Raw genomic sequence first — 23644 nt, 5'->3', positions numbered from 1 at the left:
AAACAGGAGAACCGAAGAACAGGAGAACCGAAGAACAGGAGAACCGAAGAACAGGAGAACCGAAGAACAGGAGAACCGAAGAACAGGAGAACCGAAGAACAGGAGAACCGAAGAACAGGAGAACCGAAGAACAGGAGAACCGAAGAACAGGAGAACCGAAGAACAGGAGAACCGAAGAACAGGAGAACCGAAGAACAGGAGAACCGAAGAACAGGAGAACCGAAGAACAGGAGTCCAGAAGAACTCAGAAGAGCGGAAGTTCACAGAAGAGCAGAAGATCACAGATGAAGATACGAAGAACAGAAGGCAGAAGAAGATGAAGAAGAAGATGAAGAAGAAGAGAGGCGACAGGAGAGGCAGAGAAGCACACAGAAGAAGAGAGAAGACGGGGAGAAGAAGAGTACAGAAGAAGATTACAGGCGAGGAGCGAGGAGGAAGAACAGAGAAGAAGAAAAGAAGAAAAGAAGCAGGAGCAGGAGAGAGGGTGAGTAGCGCGGGGCAGGGCGAGGGGTTGGGAGGTGGTGGGTACTTACTGTGAGGTGGGTCTCAGGAACTCAGGAACCTGGAGGAGCTGGAGGAGCTGCAGCGGCAGGGGGAGCGACCTACCCTTGGGTCAAACACTGGCTGCAGTTATAATAAAATGACAACGATAAAATGTCCATAGTGTGCTGTAAGCTCATAGAGTATAGCATGTGACGTCCAATCTAGTGCCGCCATTTCTTATGCTGTAGAAATAGGTGCAGGCATGTGAAATAATTATTTCTCATTATTATCTATAAAGTGCACCATCACCAGCACAACATAGCACTAAAAACATTAGGCACCTAATGGATCATAGTACACATGGAAACAATTGGAAACCAGAGGGATGGCGACTTTCAAAATGCAATCGGGTGAATTTACTGTGCCGACTGAATCTCAATGAAGACAGTATAACAATTGCAACCTAAAACAGCTGGCGAATCAGAGAGTAGGAGCGGACAGGTGTCCAGGAGGACCAGCAGTAGAAAATGCAATGGAAATAGCTCTTGTCTGTCTGAGAACAGCCATCCAGCCAAACCATTAAGTTGGAAAGGAAGGAAAAATGAAGGAAGGAAGCGAAAGCAAACCTGACCAATCCTGGAGTGGCTCTCATGCTGCTTTCAGCACGAGAGCCACTCCAGGATTGGTTGGAGAAGGCTAACCTAGTGCTCTTTTTGAGGCTAGGAGCCTGTGCCTGCAATCACCGGGCTGTTTAACACAACTAGGATTGATGTGGTCTGAAGCTTGCATGTCGGAGTGGCTGTGGAAAGGCAGCCAGCCAATCCGACATGCGCAGTCTGCACTGGCACGCTTGGCAAGTGATGATGCTGCTGCTGCTAATCAGCAGGAATCAGCCCTGCCCCGTCCTCACACTAGCGCACACATAATAAAATTGTAAATTACCATTTTATTAATTTATATTTACCTACTGCGCTCACAGCAGGTGGGGTGAGGCTCCTCCACTCCCTAAGAACAAACGCCACTGGCCCTGACTAGCGTAGTTTGGTTTAAAGGTGAGGAAGCCAACAGTGTAACAGGGAGAGCTGAGCCAAGCCAGGGGCTTGGCTTAGAACTTCAAGCCTGTGCACAAGGTGAGCCCTGGTAAAAGTTGATTTGGACTTATATGTAGCAAGCAAAGTGAGCAAGCTTGAAGGCCAAAACATGGGGTGGTCCTCTTACCAAGAAAAAAAAATGAAAGAGTTGAACATGAAGCATTGTAAAGCACACAAATGAAATCAGAAAGCAAGGTTTATAAAGTAGTGGGAACATATTTAACACATTGAAAACTGTCCCATATCTTCCTGCGTTCACATATTCAAAAGTTACTGTAATGTACAAATTGCACAGTGCTACAACTTCAGGCCCCTTGCACACCAAGGGGTATCAACCTTGAAGAAAATACTCTAACCAGACTTCAGGAAGTACCCACAGCTTCTGGATGCAATCAGTCATATAGAAATATGTGCAGACAGGTCTTAAAGTGGGATGAAAAAATTGGGGGTTCTCTAAAAAGGAACATGTAAAATACATTTCTGTGATTCCCTGTGCTCAGATTCTAATCAATCTCTTGGCTGTATCAGGTACTTCTCCCCAAAAAAAAAAAAAAAACCAGAATGAGCTGTGGTTATAGTACTGCCATGATTTGCATCAGTTCTTCCTAATTATACTCATTTAGTCAACTTCCTCCTTTGGTTCAGATAGTGCCATCATCACATTGAGAGTAACCTGTGGGTCAACTTTGTCTTCAGCACTTTTCTTTGTGCTCAAGGCACTTTTTACCAACATTATAGACTGTAGACAAGGTTGGCTATCCAACTTATACTAATGACAGACTGCATCTTTTTGTGCTAAAAGAAGGCTTTTTAGACTTTAGAGTAGTTCTGCGTTTGAGAGCCCAAAAGTACATTGAGCTACTTGGAGTTTTAGGACTTGCTTGACAGTGCAGCCACTGCCTGACCTGATATGATCAACAAATAATAGCTTTCAGAGTCCTACTGAAAAAGAGAGGGAGACTTAGGATTCACCCACATGTAGCTTTCCGTCAGTACAGGATTTGATAGGTCCGAATTTGTGTGCTTTTACTAGAAAGACTGCTTGAGTTGCACTTTCTAGTTTGAGGCAAAGTTCATGGTAGCTACAGGAGGACTGAGTTGCTTATGGTGTCAAGCCAGTGATCATGATCCTGGCTATAGGCCTGGTCTATTTGTTATTAAACGTAACTAGCCCTGACATATTGTGAAAAGAATATGATAAAGTCAATAGATATTTAAGAGTAGATTTTTATTACTTTATATTAAAGCCTACAGATAGGCATTTGTTACGTGGAATCTCACAGATTACCATAGCATGCAATGCCTTTTGATGTTGGTCGCCCAGTGTGACAAACCATGGATATAGAAGATATGATCCTGCAGAATCATTGTTAGGCTGCCTTATGAGAGATCGTATTTTACTTAGGCATCTGTAATTTTGAATACCTTTTAACTTTAATGCTGTGTTCGATAGTTGCCGTGTGGAACAGCTTACACTCAAAACTGTAGGCCTGAGTTGGTTATGGTGATGAGCTCTATGCCTGTTTGGTGCACTGGAATAATTATACCCAATGCCATTTGGTCTCATATATATATATATATATATATACACACATATATATATATATATATATATACACATATATATATATACACATATATATATATATATATAATTAGATAGAGGGCCTCTGAGTCAGCTCTGTTCTGTCACTGCATTGGTCTGCCTGAGTGTCATTTACACTCTGCTTCCATTCATGAAAGTGAAGTGCATGGTTGAGGGTTCAGTTGTCATTAGTCATTGGCGCCTCACCTTATGAATGACAGCATTTTCAGATCATGTTTGTACCTCCACATGAAAGTGAGTGCGTATCAGTGACAGGGCTAGTCGGTTGGTCCTTTAGGTTGGAATTTATTGTTTCCCTTTCATTTCTTTGCTTCTCTTATTTTTATTTTAATGCATCTTAGGAGGATTCTACAGCTCTCTATGCAGTTCTAGAGAGCTGCTTGCTTGTTGCTCGTTTCATCTACAGTACACCACATCTCACATGGCCACTTCCTCTACACAAGGAGACGACAGCGACGGCGGGGGTTGCACGTATGTCCCATTCCTTAACAGGAAACACATCATATTCAAACCGTCCTTCATTGTTGACGCCAACATGGAATTCAGCTACGCCAGGGGAAGTCTGCTTCAATGAGGCTCATGTAAGAACAAGGCGGGTAGTGGAGCGGGCTTTTGGGCTCCTGAAGGCCAGATTTAGATGTCTGGACCAGACCGGTGGAGCCCTCCTCTACTCTCCCAGAAAAGTGTGTAAGATAATTGTGGCCTGCTGCATGCTCTACAACATTGCCCTGAGGAGGAATATCCCATATATCCACGGGGAGGGGCAGCCTGCAGTGCCACCCGGTGAGCCTTCTGAAATGCCAAGTGAGGATGACAGTGGTGAAGAGGAGCTGACTTGTGGGAAGATTTCCTCAATAACTACTTTTCTTGAGTGTAAGTATGTCATGTGATGTAATGACTGACTGTATGAAGGACTGTAGTTGTCCGAATGTGTGGTGTAGACTGTTTTGCATAACACTGGGAAGCTAATGCTTAGCAATATTCAGCCAAAGGGTGCATCAACTTGTAAACGCGCAACAGATTTTCGCATGAGCAAATCTACACAAGCACATTTGCTTGTGCTAAAATGCAGTTCACAATTGTATTCTGGAAGTACCATTTCCTGGCCTACTTCTGTAAATTCTTGGTAACTCATAAAAGTTGTAAATCTGCACTAATTCAAGGACATATACAATGGGTGTCCTTTTGTGACTTTCTTTAACCTTTTAGATGTGGGCGTCGGCCACTGGCCGACGCCCACACTCCCTCCCTGGTGCGGGTCACGACCAGTGGCCGACACCAGGGAGGGGTTTTTTTTTTTTTTTTTTTTAAACCGTCGGAGACGCGGAAGAGCTTCTGCGTCTCCATCCCACCCCCCTCCCGCCCCCTTATGACGTCAGCGCGCCGCGAAGCGTGCTGACGTCACAGTTTTTCCCCACCGGAGAAGGAGAGAAGCAGGTAAGCGTTCTCTCTTTCTCCGGTGGGGAAAAAAAGGCCAAAACGGCCTCCCCATGTTTTCTTTCTCTCTCTCATATATATGTGTGTATATATATATATTTTTTTTTTTTTTTCAGGACAAGCATTGCAGCGTCCATGTGCTGCTTTTCTGACTTGTTGGTGTGTATCTGGGCTTCTAACAACGCCCACCTCACGCCCATCGCTACCACTCGTTCGTGGGCTTGCCCTTCGAAAATCCTTTGATGACATTGGAAAATGATTTACCTTTGTCCCTCCTTGAGGAGGTTTTGTTACCGCCTTGGCCATCGCCCCTGTTACATGGCTAATTGCACTTTTGCTGTTACGTTTAACTGCGAGCGAACTTCTTTTCCTTTTGTGTATCTCTTCACCTGATGCTCATGGTGGCCGTGGCGCTGTGAATCGGCTCTCTTATGTGAAAGAGTTTAACTTTCAATTATCAATTTATGTGGCAAGAAAAGTTGGGTTAGGAGTTTATAACGCTAATAGCTCTAACTCGAGCAGATGCGAGACCCATTGCATTGTAAATGCTTGTTATTCTTGTGTGTGTTGTTTTATAATGGTGAACAATTTCACCGCACTCCACAAGGACCGTGATCAAGACTCCTTGGTGAGTTGAAACACGTTGGTGGTTATTGACTGCAATAAAATACACGTTTATTTGTACTTCGTGGAGTGCGCTGAAATTTTTCGGCATTAGATAATTTCTAGATTGGTGGTCTTCTCGGTCACTGGGCACCGGCAGTGGAGTGTCCCGCCCAGCAACCCTTCAACCACTTTGTTTATAAACACATTATATATATATATATATATATATATGCGCAACACAAATTGGTTAAAAAGATTGTTGTGCAGTGCACTCCACTGCCGGTGCTCAGTGATGGAGGAGAGCAACCTCGAAAATATTTTGTGAACAAGAATCTCACCGCACTCCACGAGGTTCAAATTGACATGTTTTATTGCAAGTATAAACAATGAAAGAAAAGAGGGACTCATTTACTGTGATCAAGAATCCTTGAGAGTCGAAACGCGTACGTGGCTGTTGCTTGCAATAAAAGATGCCAATTTGAACCTCGTGGAGTGGGGTGAGAATCTTGTTCACACTATATATATATATATATATATATATATATATATATATATATATATATATACACACACACACACACACACACACACACACATGCATGTCTTTTCTGTAGTGGCAGTTGCCATAAAGTAGCTGAGTGGATTAGTAAAGGCAAGCGTTACCTGCGCTTTAAAACAAATGTAATGCCAGGGGGACTATGGAGATATGAGTGGCACTTTTGCTGGGTAGTACTGAGGGAATTAGAAGAGGAGGTAATGGGAGGCAGAGCACCAAAAATGACTGTTGCACAGGGTGTGTGGTAAGGTGAAGTAATACATTCTTTTTTTGTTTTTTTCAGTGTTCTCAGAGAATCTGCAGACTTGGAGAAGAAGCGAAGGTAAGGTGACGACATTTCCTGTTGTACACAACAAACATACCCACAAGCAATTTTGTGACTATCTGCCTTCTACGTAGGCTAGTAATTTAGAGGGACAGTTTAGCCAGTTGCAGAGATGGCGTCTCGTTGGATGACTGCTGATCAAGCCCTAGCTCGGGTTATGGAGGACAGTTCTGATGTAGGCTCAGAGACTGAGACAACAGACACTGAGACAGCATCTGAGGGAGAGGACAATGGGGCAGATTCTGGGAGTGATTTTTCAGTCGGCGGAGTCCCATCTGACGACACCTCTTCCAGTGAGTCTGAAGGAGACAATGACGACATCCGTGCTGTCCCTTCGCAAGCACATTCTGGGCAGCGGGACCACATTGGGTTAGCCGAACCCAGAGAGCACGTGCTTGCTGCCGCAAGCACAGAGAGAGTGCTCTCTTGGCAGCCCCCCTGTTTGGTTCAGCCCCAAATTCCACCTTTTACTGGCGACGCTGGATGTAAAGTCGATACAGCTAACTTTTTGCCAGTCGACTACATCTATCTGTTTTTGGATGTTGACTTTCTTCAGAAAGTTGTGCAGCAAACAAATTTGCGTGCAGACCAATTTCTGAGGGAGTGCGGAGGCACTCTAGGGCCCCGTTCTAGGGCACGCCAGTGGACTCCCACTTCGCTGGCGGAGTTGAAGATATTTTTGGGCCTTACGCTCAAAATGGGGTTAGTACAGAAACCCACCTTGCAGTCCTACTGGACGACTCGCACGGTTTGGGTAACTCCCATCTTCGCACCATACATGAGCAGAGATCGTTTTTTGCTACTGCAGGGCATGCTGCATTTCAATGACAATTCTGCTGCATTGCCCCGGGACCATCCAGATCATGACAGGTTGTTCAAAATTCGGCCTGTCGTGGAACATTTGTCTGCCAGGTTTCCAGAGATCTATACTCCTGGAAAGAATATAGCAGTCGATGAGTCCTTGATCCTGTACAAAGGACGGCTGCTTTTCAGACAGTACATTGCGAGCAAAAGAGCTTGCTATGGCATAAAGCTGTACATGCTGTGTGAGAGCTCTACTGGCTATGTGTACAGCCTGAGAGTGTATACAGGGAAGGATTCTACCCTAAACCCTGTAGGTTGCCCTCCCGCGTTAGGGGTCACAGGCAAGATTGTATGGGAACTTGTCCAGCCACTTCTTCACAAAGGTTATAACCTTTATGTGGACAATTTCTATACAGGAGTAGAGCTGTTCAGTGAGCTCTACAAAGCTGGCACTGTGGCCTGCGGTACAGTTCGTTGTAACCGCAAAGGATTCCCGCGGGAGCTTGTTTGCAAGAAGCTCCAGAAATCACAGAGTACTGCATTGCGTTCTAACGAACTGTTCGCAGTCAAGTTCCTAGATAGACGTGATGTATACGTGCTCACTACAATTCATGATGAGAGCACTTCTCCCATCACGGTTTGGGGTCAGATGGCCGACGTCCACAAGCCCATCAGTATACTCGATTACAATAAGTACATGGGTGGAGTGGACAAGAACGACCAGGTTCTTCAACCATACAATGCGTGTCGTAAAACTCGCACTTGGTACAAGAAACTGTTTACCCACCTGATTCAGATGGCAACATATAACGCGTATGTTGTTTACCGTCAGACAACAACAGGAAGACTCATGACTTTCCTTGACTTCCAGTTGTCTGTAATTGAAAGCCTCACTGCTGTTACAGAAGAAGCAGCAGCCTCCACCTCATATGTTCTGGAGGATGTGGCAAGGCTGCAGGAGCGACACTTTGCTGATAGCATACCTAAAACACCCAAAAAGGATCGTCCATGTCGTCGCTGTAAAGTGTGCTCAAAGCATGGAAAGCGGCAGGAGAGTCGGTATTACTGTCCCCAGTGTCCATCACAACCAGGCCTCTGTATCCCTACTTGCTTTACGTTGTATCATACTAAAGCAAAGTTCTGGGAAATCGACTGAGGTTGAGCTGCTGTTGGGTAATCCTTTCAGTGGCAGTGCATGGATACAGAACGTCCATGGGCCACTGCTTCGTTAGGCAAGGAGCCACAGAATTTTACTTCATCATGGACTTCCTTTTGGCGTGGTCGGTGTTTTGTTCAATTAACATGCATTTTCTTCCCCCTACTGCATATACTAGTGGACAGAACATATGCCACGGAGTACCCTTTCTTCACCTGCATGTCTACCTTACTTTCAACTGTAGATATGCTCTCTCAGTTCGAGGAATCACTTTGTAGGGCATACTTGGAAACCCCCAACTTGCTTCCACAAACTAGTATAGGTTCACTTGGCTATTATACAGGATTAGCCAGGACTCTGATGAGAACAGAGACATGGATGGGTAAGGAAAGCTTATGGTAGGAGTGCCTTCACAGGGTTATTGCACAGGTAGAAGGCAGATAGTAAAGGTAGTACAGATGTACATCATCTACACCTATGGATTCAAACCCATTGGTGCCATCCCAGCACTGAAGGAGAATGACTTGTATAGGTCAGTGTTTGACCTGCTTTTCATGTTCATCCTCCATCAGAACTTAGTAGATGTTCAGTTTGCTGTATAAGTGCATTATAGTCACATCACTGCACATAATGTTGGCTGGGACATATGCTACGTTCTCATGGACTCCCCTATGTACCAAACACTACCCTTTTCCATAGCCTATGACCTTCTCTTTAGGGAACATCATGAGAAATCCCCAGCATGTCTCCCTTAGTTTCAAAGGTAGATATGCTCACTCAGTTCGAGGAATCGCTTTGTACGGCATACTCGGACACCCCCAACTTGCATCCACAAACTGGAAGGAGTTGGATTTAGCACAGAGAGTGTGTTAAAGGCGCATGAAAAACATGTCTTCCTGAGCCTCAGGTGGCTGTCACAGGAGTCATTAGTAAAGGTTTGTTACGCATGCATTTGGTAATGTTAAGGAAGAAGGAGGCAGGTAGCCTATGACCTTCTCTTTAGGTAACAGCATGAGAAATCCCCAGCATGTCTCCCTTAGTTTCAAAGGTAGATATGCTCACTCAGTTCGAGGAATCGCTTTGTACGGCATACTCGGACACCCCCAACTTGCATCCACAAACTGGAAGGAGTTGGATTTAGCACAGAGCGTTAAAGGCGCATGAAAAACATGTCTTCCTGAGCCTCAGGTGGCTGTCACAGGAGTCATTAGTAAAGGTTTGTTACGCATGCATTTGGTAATGTTAAGGAAGAAGGAGGCAGTTACTTGACAGGTGGTAAAATGTAGTCAAACTTATTCCGTTCTGTGGCGTGTGAATGTGATGGGCCCTTGTCTGGCAGCGGTAAGTTAATGTGAGTGGAGTGATTGATAGGATTGGGCCCGTGGCTGGCGATATGAAAGGGTTGTTTGTTGTGCGTGAATGGCGTGTGAATGGACCATAAAGAGGTTGGTGCCTGGACGCGGCTTTATGGCCCACCTTCAGAAGGCTTGGTTTCAATATTCAGATACTTTGATAAGTAATCATGCTTTGAAACAATAATTTCTGGAGGTGCTAAAACCAACCAGTGTGAGTGGTGGGTTAACTTTAACAAACTAGTACCAGGGGAGTCCAAGGGTGTAGGACTTGCATGGCTCTCACCAGTTTTCCTTCACCCAGAATCCCCTTGAAATTACATTATGTGCTTAAAAAACACATTTTCCTTGCATTCCAATGAGCAGAAGTCCAGGGATCTGCAGGGATCCTCAAAATTCCTACCAGCCAGTGTTTCCCCACTTGTCCTGATAAAAACACAACCCTGCTTGTGTGCCTGCGCCTAGTGCCTGCTTCAGGAATGAATCACTCCAGGGTGAACAGTAGACCTCAAGCAAGGACTACCATTGACCCTTGTGTGATCCATTCCTGTCGCGGGTGCTAGGCCTACCCACACAAGTGAGGTATCATTTTTATCGGGAGACTTGGGGGGACGCTGGGTGGAAGGGAATTTGTGGCTCCTCACAGATTCCAGAACTTTCTGTCACCGAAATGTGAGGAAAACCTGTTTTTTTTGCCACTTTGAGGTTTGCAAAGGATTCTGGGTAACAGAACCTGGTCAGAGCCCCGCAAGTCACCCCATCTTGGATTCCCCTAGGTCTCTAGTTTTCAAAAATGCACAGGTTTGGTAGGTTTCCCTATGTGCCGGCTGAGCTAGAGGCCAAAATCTACAGGTAGGCACTTTGCAAAAAACAGCTCTGTATTTTGTCAAAAAATGGGATGTGTCCACGTTGTGTTTTGGGGCATTTCCTGTCGCGGGCGCTAGGCCTACCCACACAAGTGAGGTATCATTTTTTATCGGGAGACTTGGGGGAACGCTGGGTGGAAGGAAATTTGTGTCTCCTCTCAGATTCCAGAACTTTCTGTCACCGAAATGTGAGGAAAACTTGTTTTTTTAGCCCCTTTTTGAGGTTTGCAAAGGATTCTGGGTAACAGAACCTGGTCAGAGCCCCACAAGTCACCCCATCTTGGATTCCCCTAGTTCTCTAGTTTTCAAAAATGCACAGGTTTGGTAGGTTCCCCTAGGTGCCGGTGGAGCTAGAGGCCAAAATCTAAAGGTAGGCACTTTGCAAGAAACACCTCTGTTTTCTGTCAAAAAATGGGATGTGTCCACGTTGTGTTTTGGGGCATTTCCTGCCCCGGGCGCTAGGCCTACCCACACAAGTGAGGTATCATTTTTATCGGGAGACTTGGGGGAACATAGAATAGCAAAACAAGTGTTATTGGCCCTTGTTTGTCTCTACATTTTTTCCTTCCAAATATAAGAGTGTGTGTAAAAAAGACGTCTATTTGAGAAATGCCCTATAATTCACATGCTAGTATGGGCACCCCGGAATTCAGAGATGTGCAAATAAACACTGCTCCTCAACACCTTATCTTGTGCCCATTTTGGAAATACAAAGGTTTTCTTGATAGCTATTTTTCACTGTTTATATTTCAGCAAATGAATTGCTGTATACCCAGTATAGAATGAAAACCCACTTCACTGTGCAGCTCATTTATTGGCTCTGGGTACCTAGGGTTCTTGATGAACCTACAAACCCTATATATCCCCGCATCCAGAACAGTCCAGCAGACGTAACGGTATATTGCTTTCAGAAATCTGACATCGCAGGAAAAAGTTACAGAGTAAACCGTAGAGAAAAATTGCTGTTTTTTTCACCTCAATTTCAATATTTTTTTTTCCAGTTGTTATTTTCTGTAGGAAACCCTTGTAGGATCTACACAAATTACCCCTTGCTGATTTCAGAATTTTGTCTACTTTTCAGAAATGTTTAGGTTTCCGGGATCCAGCATTGGTTTCACGCCCATTTCTGTCACTGACTGAAAGGAGGCTGAAAGCACACAAAAAAATCGTAAAAATTGGATATTTCCCAGTAAAATGCCAAAATTGTGTTGAAAATGTGGGTTTTCTGATTCAAGTCTGCCTGTTCCTGAAAGCCGGGAAGCTGGTGATTTTAGCACCGCAAACCCTTTGTTGATGCCATTTTCAGGGAAGAAACCACAAGCCTTCTTCTGCAGCCCCTTTTTCTCATTTTTTTTTTTAAACGACATTTTCACTGTATTTTGGCTAATGTCTTGGCCTCCTTCAGGGGAACCCACAAAGTCTGTGTACCTCTAGAATCCCTAGGATGTTGGAAAAAAGGACGCAAATTTGGCGTGGGTAGCTTATGTGGACAAAAAGTTAGGGGGCCTAAGCGAGAACTATTCCAAATAGGCAAAAAAAAGGCCTGGCACAGGAGGGGGAAAAGGCCTGGCAGCGAAGGGGTTAAACACGGATCGTATCTGACAACAGTAATTCTTGCATATCTGTTTCCTTACTTTCTTCTGACGAATTCCAGTCAGTATTTGAATATGTTCAATTGTTGATAAATGGGTTATTACCCATGGTCATCTTGATGTTTGGGTTCATAGCTGATGTAAGAATGTTATTATTTATTATTTTGTACTTATGGCTTATAGTTGTGTTTCCCTTTTAGAGGTTATGACTTACGACTTTGTGGAAATATAATAAAAGTAATTTTGGTTGTTCAGGTAGAAACTTACACTGACATTACCTTGTCTGGCGGCATAACTATCAATTGAGAATTTGCACACACAGTTATTGTAAGTTGTCACGGGTGGAAATCTACGTCTGGGTTAAGGTCGACTTTGAGTATGTCAATATCTTACTTCTTTATTAGGGTATTTAATCTTATGTTATTTTTAATACATTTCTTTTCTTTGCAGATCACCCTATACACTGGATTTTGGTTCTTTTACATTTCTTAAGGGGCACTTACGTACTATACCCTAAAATGATTTACCATCTTCTGGTTGTTTTGGACAGATTATTTCTACTTACAATTTTAACTTTGATATTTGGGTCTGTGCACACTATTAATTCTTGTATATATCTTATAGTTTGCATTGAGCTGGTGGTGTTGGCTCAGACTGAAGTGTGTTTTCACATTACTGGTGCAAGGGTTACGGTCCTTCTATTTCATTCTCTTTTATTCTCTTCTTCGTTGTTATCCAATTTTATTAAGTATGGATTGTTTGTTGGTGTCATATTTATTATGTCTTTACAGCCCTGTGGAAGTCCAGCAAGACAAAACACGTGTTGGCTATGCTGATTGATCAAATGTGTTATGCAAAAACACACATTGTACATCACATACTGTCTGATCTTTTACCACCTATGTTGACATCATAGTGTATTATATCTATTAGACTAAGTGACTATGGTGGCATAGTAGTTTTACCCTTGAACTTTTGATATTTATGTTTATGCTATATATTTTGTAATAAATGAGAATTATTTTTTGCAATACTGTTTTGATTTGCTTGAATTAGAGTGCTCCAAACAATCATGCAATGTTATGAAGTTAACTGTTTGTTGGCAATTATCTCATACACTTTCTTTCAGCAGAAGTATTGTAAGTATTGTCTCAGACTGACCACTTTGTGTGGAGGATCTGTGCAGGTTTTTAGTTCCAATGCTGCAAATAGTTATGGTCACACAGTTTGATAACGTCTGCTCAGCAGTTACTGATTTTGGTAACCAGCAGTGTACGCAAACTAGACATGTATCACAAACTATCAAGGTCCTGGAAAAACACATGGTGAAAAAGACAGGATTTACCACCAGGTCAAACCCCACGAAGTGGGTGAAACACCTAAATTATAAATATTAGAAAACAGACAGCATCTCTTTTAGTTTCCAATACACTGCGAGGCCAAACCCGAAAGGCCATGTTCCGAAGATCTTGTGGACATGACCTTTCAAGATAACCAGCAATACCATTAAGAATATAAAAATAGGAGTACTTAATTAAGCAAGTGGTGGATTCACTTACACTTTTACAAAGCATGGCACAGCCTAACTAGATTACATTTTCAGAAGCTTAGTGTGTTTGTTATCAGCTATCGTAGTCCATCATTCATGCTAAATTTCTCTTACCTCCTTAGCAGCACTTAATTTGGTGGCCGAGGAGTTCTCCAGGGACTGAAAGTAACTATTCATGAGTTCTGCTGCTCGCTGCCACTGGTTTTGGAAAAGGGCCTCACGAATGTGGTCCAAGCAAACCTCAGCAGTTTCAAGAAATCCTTTCCGTTTTCCACAGATGACTTCTGCAGAAAATAACACTTTGTTGAAGGTTTCAGGACTGCAACCTTAGCAAATACAAAACGTTTGTGGAACTAGAGACACCAATGAACTTCGGAATTGCTAAATCCATTCCAAGATACCACAGTATAAGACAAGTGGGGGCGTACACCATGAATACAGGTCCCTATAATACCAAACTACAATGGCAACTGCAAATCCTAGAAGAAAGAAGCGTAACACAAGTACTAAAGAACATGTTTCACAATGACAAACTTCAGGCACCGAGGACAAACACAGACCAGAAGTGCTTTCACCGAATCCACATTCTCCCTCCACAATCAAACATAGTTCAGAATGACTCACAGAACGTGAAACAGTTTCTAAAGGTACAAAGCACGTGTATTTCGATGTTGAAAATTAATTAGACAGGAGTGTGATGGGTGGGCCCAGTGGAAATCTTATAGAACATATTGGCGGTCTTCTTCAGGTGGCTCTGGGTGACATTCCAGACCATATACACATTTTAATGTGGTAGCAGTGGAGGAAAATATCTAATTACTAGTGGGTTGGAAATCATCAGTTAAACAACTTAGAATACAATTAAATACTGGCTTTTTTCTGCCTAGATTGGGTACTGTGACTTCCTGTTCTAGGGCATTTACAGCCATGGAAAGAATGCTTTTGGAAGGAGCACTTATGTCCACATCTCAGTAAGGCCCAGGAGTATGGGTGATGGGAAAGGGCTCTCCAATCCCCTCACACCACAAACACACTGAAGGGCGGGCAGTATTAAGTCAACAAAAAGCCATCAGCACTAAAACGAGTGCTAAACCCCCTAATTGTATAATTGTCTTTCAGACTGGGGTTTGCGATTAATTTAGCATTTTTTGTTATTAGTGAGGAATGGCAGGTTGAAATCATGGTTATGAGTGATATGGCCCACTATGCATACAATCTTACCACAAGCATATTGCTGGTGGTATGTCACAGGGAAATTCTGTGCAAGCACATCTTTTGCTCAACTCCAAAAAGGTGTGGCCCTGATTTGCAAGGCTGTATTCAAGCGTGATAGACCATACTTCTTTAGGTCTCAGCAACTAGATAGTGCATGCCGTGAGTTTCGAGACAAACTGTTAGCTTTCAGTGGACTTAGAGCCAGCTTATTCCTTACCATTGGTTAGCTTCATGGTCACTCATTTGCTTGCTTATTGGAGACTTTCCTTCCTCTTCTTGTCCTATCCCTGAAGCATTACATGTGTCCCACTGTACGCTATTTTAGGTGCTACTTTTTTCGTTTAAGCAATCCACAAGAGTGAATGTGTTTTCCAGCTGTATCCCAAGTGTGCTTCTATTAACTCTCTCTGAGCTGCTCTCGATAGCCCATGTATTTCTACCCACCCTCCTATGTGATGCACGCACACTTGTGTGCTTGCCCTGCCGTCTCTGCCTTCTCGCTCATGTGTTTCTCATCCTCCCAGCTCTACATTGCTCTCTCTCTGACTTGTTTGTTTTTCTACTCCACCCTTCACATGGCTCTGCCTCTAGCCCATTTGGTCCACCACGTCCTTCGGGTTGCTTCCCCCCATCTGCATAATATCTGTGGCTTCTGGCCCCCCGAGTTGCTTCAATCGCTACACGCCTCCTGTGTTGCTGCTGTATCTCCCCAAAAGCTTTCCAAAAAAATAAAACACTTTCAAACTTTTTCTTTTTATTTCAATTTGCAGGCATGTGTAACGTGCACACCTATAAAATGACGCAATAGGCTTTTTAAATTATTATTATTTAGCCATGTTGCCCAGGACCAGGGATGCACACAACATGGCTAAAATGTATTGGCAAATGCCATAGGTCCTAAAACAGTGAGGCCTACTGGCTCTGGCAAAGCTTGTTTGTAAGAGGGGACAGGTTAAAGTGATTTAAACCTTAAAGGTTGCTGTTCGAAAACAATGGTGACAGCCAGGAGAGGAACAGGAGAACTGCTCAGAGGGAAATCTATTAAGAGTGACATGAGCTTGTGTAAATGAAGCTGGAAGTCAGTTGGAAACATTGAAAGAACCCTTCCACCAAGGAAGTTCTTGTCACTGACGGTTATAAGACATGCTTATAAAATCAGGTAAAAGAACACAAAATAAGTAAAAAGAAACACTCTGAGCAAAAGAACAGAAAATCTCAAAGGTCTAAGATGAAAAACATTACTGACGTGCTGAGCATTAATTGTGGGGAATCAAGCATATCACGAAGAGACTTAAGCACACTATAAGAATGTTCTAATCTATAGGAAGAAGGCAGTCATACCAAATGCCAATCTATGATCAGTATTTGAGAACAAAAGCAAGCATTCTTCAAGTTGGTAGGCTCCTAGGTGGTAAGCAACACATGGAAGGCCCAGGGCTGCCTCAAGTCCCAAGTAAAAGCCTTGCACAAATACAGACTAAGTTTCACATATGTATGCCCGTGACCTGTCCTGCTTTAGTTTTAACTGGTCTCCAAGGTTTTATGACAGAGATTTGAAAAACAAAAAATATCTACAGTGATACAGTTCAAAAAGCCAAAGATTTTTACAAGATTTTACTAAATTAAAAAAAAAAAAAAAAGTTATCACTCCTTTTATCGGCCTGGCGGTGACCACTGTCCCAAGAAGGCAATCGGGCAACAAAGCTTTCTATTTATTTACTCTTCACCTAACTGCTACATCACAGAGGACCATCAGGATCCCTTCAGAAGGGCCATTGTCTGGACCTGCCCTGCCAAGCTGCCTCAAAGGAAAATGTTACTTTAAGACCTGGAAAACTACAGTCCAATTGCAGGTAAGCTGTATCCCAGTTTACTATAATTACTCTGCCTTCCCACCTCAACAACAACTGACCTGTAGGTCCAGCAACAGTGGGATCCATTGCCAATGCAGACCATCCTACTGAAAAACAAAGCTCCACTTTTGTGGAGAGGAGACATATGTTAAGGCACAGAAGTTGGTAAGTTCTGGATTCAGACTTTCAAAGTGGCACAAGGCACAGGTATGAGTAATAGCACATCAGGATTGGTTGCTCCGAGATAGACATGTCTCCAAATAACAAGAATGTCGTCCCCACCATTACATATTACTTGAGCAGGTCTTCAACAGAGCAGAACAAAGCGGTGGTTTTATGTTTTGTACCACTGGCCAGACATTGAGAGTTCCGTCTGTCTCCCAAACCCTTTAGTGTTGCAGTAAAGAGTCCCAAAATCTGGCAGTGTGTTAATAGTGTACTGTACTGTCAAACGGAGGGAGCAACTGAGGGCCTGCACATATTTTCTGCTGCTGTTGGCTTGGGCACTCTTTGGGAAGGTGTGCCAGTGGACCCCTTTCATATGAGCGATCTACCTTTACTGAGCACTTTTCCATTGGAGTTCTGTGTTAGGTCATTAAATGAAAAACTCACATCTCATCCTCACACAGGTTTAACCTGGAAGAGGATGCTAAGGATAATTTTTTGGGGCCTATCGTTTGTTTACCGTACAAAGTTTCCCTTAGAAACAACTGACAACCAGTTATCTAAACAACCACTGCAACATGAACTGTCCATAACAAAGACTGATTCTTTGATCCATAAACAAGCACCTTTATAACAGAATGCCAAAGTACAGAACAGCAGGAGGGGTGTTAGATGGAATGCGTGGGAGAGACAGGACACAGGCATTCTGGTCCATAAATTCACACCACAATCCATTAAAACCATTTCATGACTTGTAGGAAGAGGTATATTTGAGTAATGACGACATTTGTAAAAAACACCATATTTCCCATTGACTAAGGAATATAGGGCCCCAGTCATCAGAAACAGCTCTACCCACTATCCTAGAATATTTAGTGAGATGTGGTGACCATGGAGGGGTGGTATGAGGTAGGTGTGAATTTGTAATAACTAACTTCTTCTCCAAGTCTTTGGAGACATGGTGTCAATATTTCGAAATAACTACACAGAGGCAGAATGGTCACTGTTCACTGAATCTCACACATCTGCACTACGAAATGAGACTGAAATTCAGCTATTTAAAAATACTTTAAAACTGGCAAAAGGCACCAGCCAGACTAAAGAAGATAGGCTTGATCAACAACTCTCCATGATGAGATGCCCATACTCTGATAAAAAAAAAAACTCTTCTTTGGTACATGAACATCTCAGAGTGGAGTCATAATAGTCCGTAATTTGAAGGACATTAAATAGCTCGTAGGATTTTACCAATCACCAGGAAAGATGGAGGTCAACAGTGCTGGCCACAGTCCAAGTCTGCATATTCAGACACTGACAATAACCCAACATCGAGATTCATGATGGAATGGTTCGCCACAATGTACCAGATGACTACATTTGAAAAGATAATTTACAAGTTCCAATGGAACTGCATCTGCTACTCCTTCCAAGGTTTATGTACCCATGTATTTATATATGCATAATTTGCTATTTGCAGAGCTCAAACATAATTAAAGAGCAACATGGATGCCCACAGAGAAGATACAAATCATAGGGCAAAAGTGTAGGGCTCCTTGAAAAGGTGTTTCTACGGCTTTTTTCTAAATGGTAGGAATGCTGGTGCGATCTGATGTCAATAGCGATGGGATTCCAGATCCTAGAAGCAACAACAGTGAAGGTTTGCATTCTGGTTTTTAACTTTAGGAGATGTTTTATCTCCAGTCTGGCAATATTCAGGTTCCTGGTCTGACACTGTTCCCCAGAGGAGATGAGTTGGTTTGCCAGGCAAACTAGGGTCTTTATTAGTGATGAAGCTGGTCAGTAAAATAATCTGGGTTCGAAGGGTGTCCCACTGTTGGTCTTTTAACACGGGGTGATGTGTCTGAATTTACTGACGACCTTGATGAGCTGGGTTGCTACATGGAGGACGCATTTCTACGGATGCTTGAGTGGTATCAGGAACACTGCTGAACACATGGGAGAGGCCCAAGGCATGTATGATTGTTCCGAGGTTGTCTTCTCGGAGAAATGGCTTCATTTTCTTCAAGAGGAAGAGTTAGAATTCTTCGGTCTTGGTCTCACTGACTATGTGTTCCTTGAATGAAGGTGAATCACAGAAATGCTGGATTGTCTGTCAGCTTAGAGGGGTCTGCAGGTGAGAGTGGGAGGGAGGAAGCCAGCTAAGTTTAAGCTGGAGAGCCAAGCTTGAAGTTATGGTTGTTTGGTTGTGTGGGCAACCAGGGGGAATTCTGTTGTCTTTAATTACAGGATGTTGGTTAAGAAAGATTCCAGAAGAGAAAACGAGAACAAGCTTACAGCTGCTGTGAACTGCTTTCTTGAAAATTAAAAGTTGTCATAAGAAATAAAACATTAATGGTTACATATTTACTTTTTTGAGCAACTAAAGTTAACTATACAAAAGCAGGAATCTTTCAGCATGCTACTACATATTATTAGCTACAGCCATTTTTTGAAAGCGTATTTACATTAAGCTGCAACAAGTCTTTTACCAAGGTTTTAACACCCCAATGCTGCATAAGAATGCAAATATAAAGCAAATTCCCCAGGAATGGTACCCAGTTAAACTAGGTTAAGAAGAGTATGAAGATTTTGGCCTTAATTAAAAAATGTGGCAATATTTCAACTAGGCCATTTGTGTAATTTCATATAATTTTCCTGCATAATCATGCAAAAGCAAATTATGCAAATTTTGCACACCTGTAAATTCAACCCCTGAAGATTGCTTGCATACAAGGTGAATTTTATACTAATTCTGAGTATCGAGGTAACAGTCTGATTACCGTACACAGAAAGTAATGGTGATGAAGAACAAGTTACTTAACTTCGGTAATGCCTTTTCTGGTGGATACAGTATCTACCTATGGATTCCTCACCTTCTGAATTCTCCCAATGGGCGACCATTCAACAGAAATCTTTTCTTTCTAGCTCTCCATGTCGACAAGGACGTCATAATGAAAAGGCTCCGCATGCAACTTCGTCTGACATCATCGGAGCCATAAGAAGTCTTCACCAGTGTGCTGACGTCAGTTTCACCCATTTTTTTTTTTTGTTTTTAAACTGTTGCTTCGAGGCAGACGGGTGAACACCAACATTACAAGTACATACAACTTGCCAGAAAAACATATGTACTATATAAATACAAATCATATCTTTCTTGGCATAACCATACAGGCAACAAGGAGGCAGGTGGGACCGTGAGGAATCCACAGGAATAAAGCATTGGCAAAGGTAAATAACTTGTTCTTCTGATGGATACATCTACCTGTGGATTCCTCACCTTTTGAATACAGTCCCGCACTCGGAGGTGGGTGCCTGTTTAAATATACCAAGAAATCCTGCAACACTGAACGGGCAAAAAGACCATCCCTTCCCAATTCTGAGTCCAAGCAGTAACGCTTCGCAAAAGTGTGGAGGGGATCCCAAGTTGCTGCTTTGCAACTATCTACAACAGGTACACCTCTAGCAAAAGCAGAAGTAGCAGAATTAGCTATCTAATGCCCTTAAGAGGACCCTTCGTTGCCAGTGAATAACATAATTTAATGCAAAGAATGACCCACCTTGAAGTGCCCTTCATCTTGCCCAAGTAACCATCGGAAAGGTGATCATCTCTCCTGAAGTCTCTTGTCCTGACCACATAAAATCTAAACGCTCTCTTTGGATCCAGATGGTGCAGCCTTTCCTCCTCCTTACAGGATGGGGCAAAGGGTAAAAGGACGGAAGGGTGACGGGCTGCCCTAAATGGAAAGAAGTCACCACCTTTGGTAGGAAAGCTGTGCTAGTTTTCAAAATCAACTTGTTAGCATAAAAACGGTTTTACATTTAGACCTTGTAGCTCACGAACATGTCTACCCGACGTGATCGCTGTAAGAAAAACAGTTTTAAACATAAGGTATCTCAATGGGCAACTATGCAATGGTTCAAATGGTGTACCCATCAGGTACACTAAAAATACATTTAAATCCCACTGAGGCATTATAAACAGAGTGGGATGAAACCTATTAGTTAATCCCTTAAGAAATCTTAGAACTATAGGGGACTTAAATAAAGAGGGCTGATCAAGCAAACAAATAAATGCCTAAAGTGCAGACAGATAGCCCTCACGGTCGCAACTGCACAACCTTGTTGTGCCAAGGAAATAGCAAATTGTAAAACATTAGCTAAATGGGCCTTTAAAGGATCAACGTGTCTCTCCTCACACCACTTAACAAACTTGGCCCATCTACCAGCATAAACAGTCTTGGAGGAGTGTCACCTGACCAATAAAATGACATCCACCACTTCTGGGGGGAAGAGAAAAAGAACTCAGATTGCCCTGTTCAATCTCCAGACATGTAGGTGCAGGCCCTGAAAGAGGGGGTGTAGAACCAGCCCCTGCAACTGCGAGAGGAGGTCTGCCCTGTAAGGGAGATGGAGCGGAGGATACCGCAAGAAGTGAAGGAGGTCTGTGTACCACACCCTTCTTGGCCAATCCAGGGCTATTAATAGGACTTTGGTCCCGTCTTTGCAAAGCTTCCTCAGAACCTGAGGTATGAAGGGGAAACTCGTAAAGCAGCCGGTTGCACCAGCTCAACTGAAACTGGAGGTTGCAGAAAGACGGGCAGTGCATGATCTCACGAGTGGCAAACAGATCTGAGGCGTTGCCACCACAACTGGAAGACGTGAAGAACTACATCCGGATAGAGATGGCACTCACAGTCAGCTGAAAAGTGCCAGCTGAGACTGCCTGCACGTACAGTGCGATCTCCAGGCAAATGGTTTGCTACTATGCAATTCAACTGGTCCTGAGCCCAGGACCAGAGTCGCAGGGCCTCTCTGCAGAGAAGATATGACCCTATCCCTCCCGGTTTGTTGATGTACCACATTGCGGTAGTGTTGTCCGTCAAAACTTGAACAGACTGACCGTGAATGGAAGGGAGGAAGGCCTTGAGAGCCAGACGTATCGCCCATAACTCCAACACATTGATGTGAAACATCTGTTCCATTGAAGACCAAGGACCTTTGATCTCCAGATCCCCTAGATGTGCTCCCCACCCTATAGGGGAAGCATCCATTATAATTGTAGTCAGCAGAGGTGGTAGATAAAAAGGCCTGCCCTGCCGTAGGTTGTCATCTACACTCCATCATCGAAGATCCGCTACAGTGTCTCAGACTGTTATGGACTCCTTGAGATCTTCGTTGTGTTGAAACCACTGCTTGCGGAGGCACCACTTGAGAGCCCTCGTGTGCCAAGTGCGCAAGTGACCAGCAGAGTACAGAAAGCTAACAGACCGAGAAAGCGTGGGACCTTTAGGACTGGAACAAGCACCCCCATCCTGAAACATTGGAATCATAGCCTGAATGTCACGAATCCTCTGCGGGGGGAAAAGGCATGTCTCAATGTTGTGTCAAGTACTGCCCCTATGAACAAGAGGGGCTAAGAGGGCTCCAAGTGAGATTTGGGCACTTTCAACGAAAAGCCTAGGTTGAACAACAACTGGGTTTCACCTGCAAATGGTGTAGCACTAAATCTGGAGCCTTGGCTTTGAGCAGCCAATCATCCAGGTAAAGAAATACCGATATTTCCTTCTTTCAGAGATCCGCTGCAACCACTGACCTCACCTTTGTGAAGCCTCGAGGTAGAAAGACCAAAAGAAAGGACCACAAACTGGTAGTGCTGCAACCCTACCATGGACCGGAGATACTTCCTGTACGACTGCAGAATGGGGATGTGAAAATGTGCATCCTGTAAGTCGATAGAAACCATCCAGTCTTCCTTGTCCAGCGCCAGAAGCACCTGAACTAAGGTCAGCATGTTGAACTTCTCCTGTTTGAGGTACCAGTTCAAAATCCTCAGGTCTATGATGGGCCTCAAACAACCATCTTTCTCTGTGATCAGGATATATCTTGAATAATATCCCTGACCCCTTTTGCACTCCAGAAACAACTTCACAGCACCTTTTAACAGCATAACTGAAGCAACAGCAGGAGATACTCTGAACAGAACACTGGGGAGAGAAGGGAGGGTGAAACTCCTGAAAAGGCAGGGCATACTCATTCCCTACAATGCTCAACATCCATGAGCCTGATGTTATTGACTCCCACTCATGAAGACTATGAATTAACATCTCCCCATGGCAACAAAAGCTACTGAAAGGAGAGAGAACCAGGGCTTCTTTCCTAACAGGTTCCCAGCGGAAGATGAGGTGGAGGAGAAGGAAGGCTGCTGGGCAGCACCACGTTGCGTAAGTCTTCCCCAACCCCTGTAGGACCTGTAGAGGGGGTTGGCAGATTGTTTCTGAAACTGCTTCCTACCACGAAAGAAGGAGCCACAGACAAACCCCCTAAATCTTCTAAAAGGTCTACAGGCTGAGGAGAGAGATTGGAGACCCATAGACTTAGCTGTGGCCCTACTCTCCTTAAATCTCTCAAGTGCAGAGTCAGCCATCTCTCCAGATAGTCTTGACTCATCAAAGGGGAGATCCATTAGGGTAGACTGAACATCAGGGGGAAGCCCCGATCCCATTAAAAATATATGCCTTTTGCTCGCCATCAATGTACCCATGGCCCTGGCAACAGAATCCCTAGTGTCCAAACAAGATTGGATGACCTGCTTAGCCGCTGCCTGACTGTCTTGCTTCAACTCTTTAAAATGCTCCTGCACGTCCTGGGGTAGCTTAGGAATCACTTCCTTAGCAGAATACAAGAGAGCATGGATGTATCTGCCCAAGACACATGTAGTGTTTACAGATTTTAACGCCATGTTCCATGAGGAAAACACCTTTTCTGCAGACTGTTCCACACGTTTTGACTCCCTATCTGCAGGACTTGTAAGGAAGAACCAGGAGCTGATTTAGCAGAACAAGAAGCCTGGACCACCAGAATTTCAGATGTCAGATGTCAGCTGAGGAATTGCAGGTCACCAGGTGCAGCCCTATATCTCCTAGCGATGACCTTGGACACAGCCAGAGTAGTTACAGGCTTCCACCACAAATCCAGAACCAACTCCAAC

General features: G+C 43.7%; 1 protein-coding gene across 2 annotated transcripts in view; it reads right to left on the bottom strand.

Moving 5' to 3' along the window:
* The window catches only part of TAF1A (TATA-box binding protein associated factor, RNA polymerase I subunit A), a 286512-nt gene that overhangs the window by 243647 nt on the left and 19221 nt on the right, over positions 1-23644 (bottom strand). For both annotated transcript variants that reach the window (XM_069233853.1, XM_069233854.1), the window contains exon 3: positions 13538-13707. In XM_069233853.1, the coding sequence (XP_069089954.1) occupies positions 13538-13707 (170 nt within the window). The remainder of the gene's footprint in view (positions 1-13537; positions 13708-23644) is intronic.

This window comes from Pleurodeles waltl, chromosome 5, assembly GCF_031143425.1.
Source record: "Pleurodeles waltl isolate 20211129_DDA chromosome 5, aPleWal1.hap1.20221129, whole genome shotgun sequence".
Lineage (NCBI taxonomy): Eukaryota > Metazoa > Chordata > Amphibia > Caudata > Salamandridae > Pleurodeles > Pleurodeles waltl.
The sequence above is the reverse complement of the archived record's forward strand: the minus strand, read 5'-3'. Positions and strand labels throughout refer to the sequence as shown.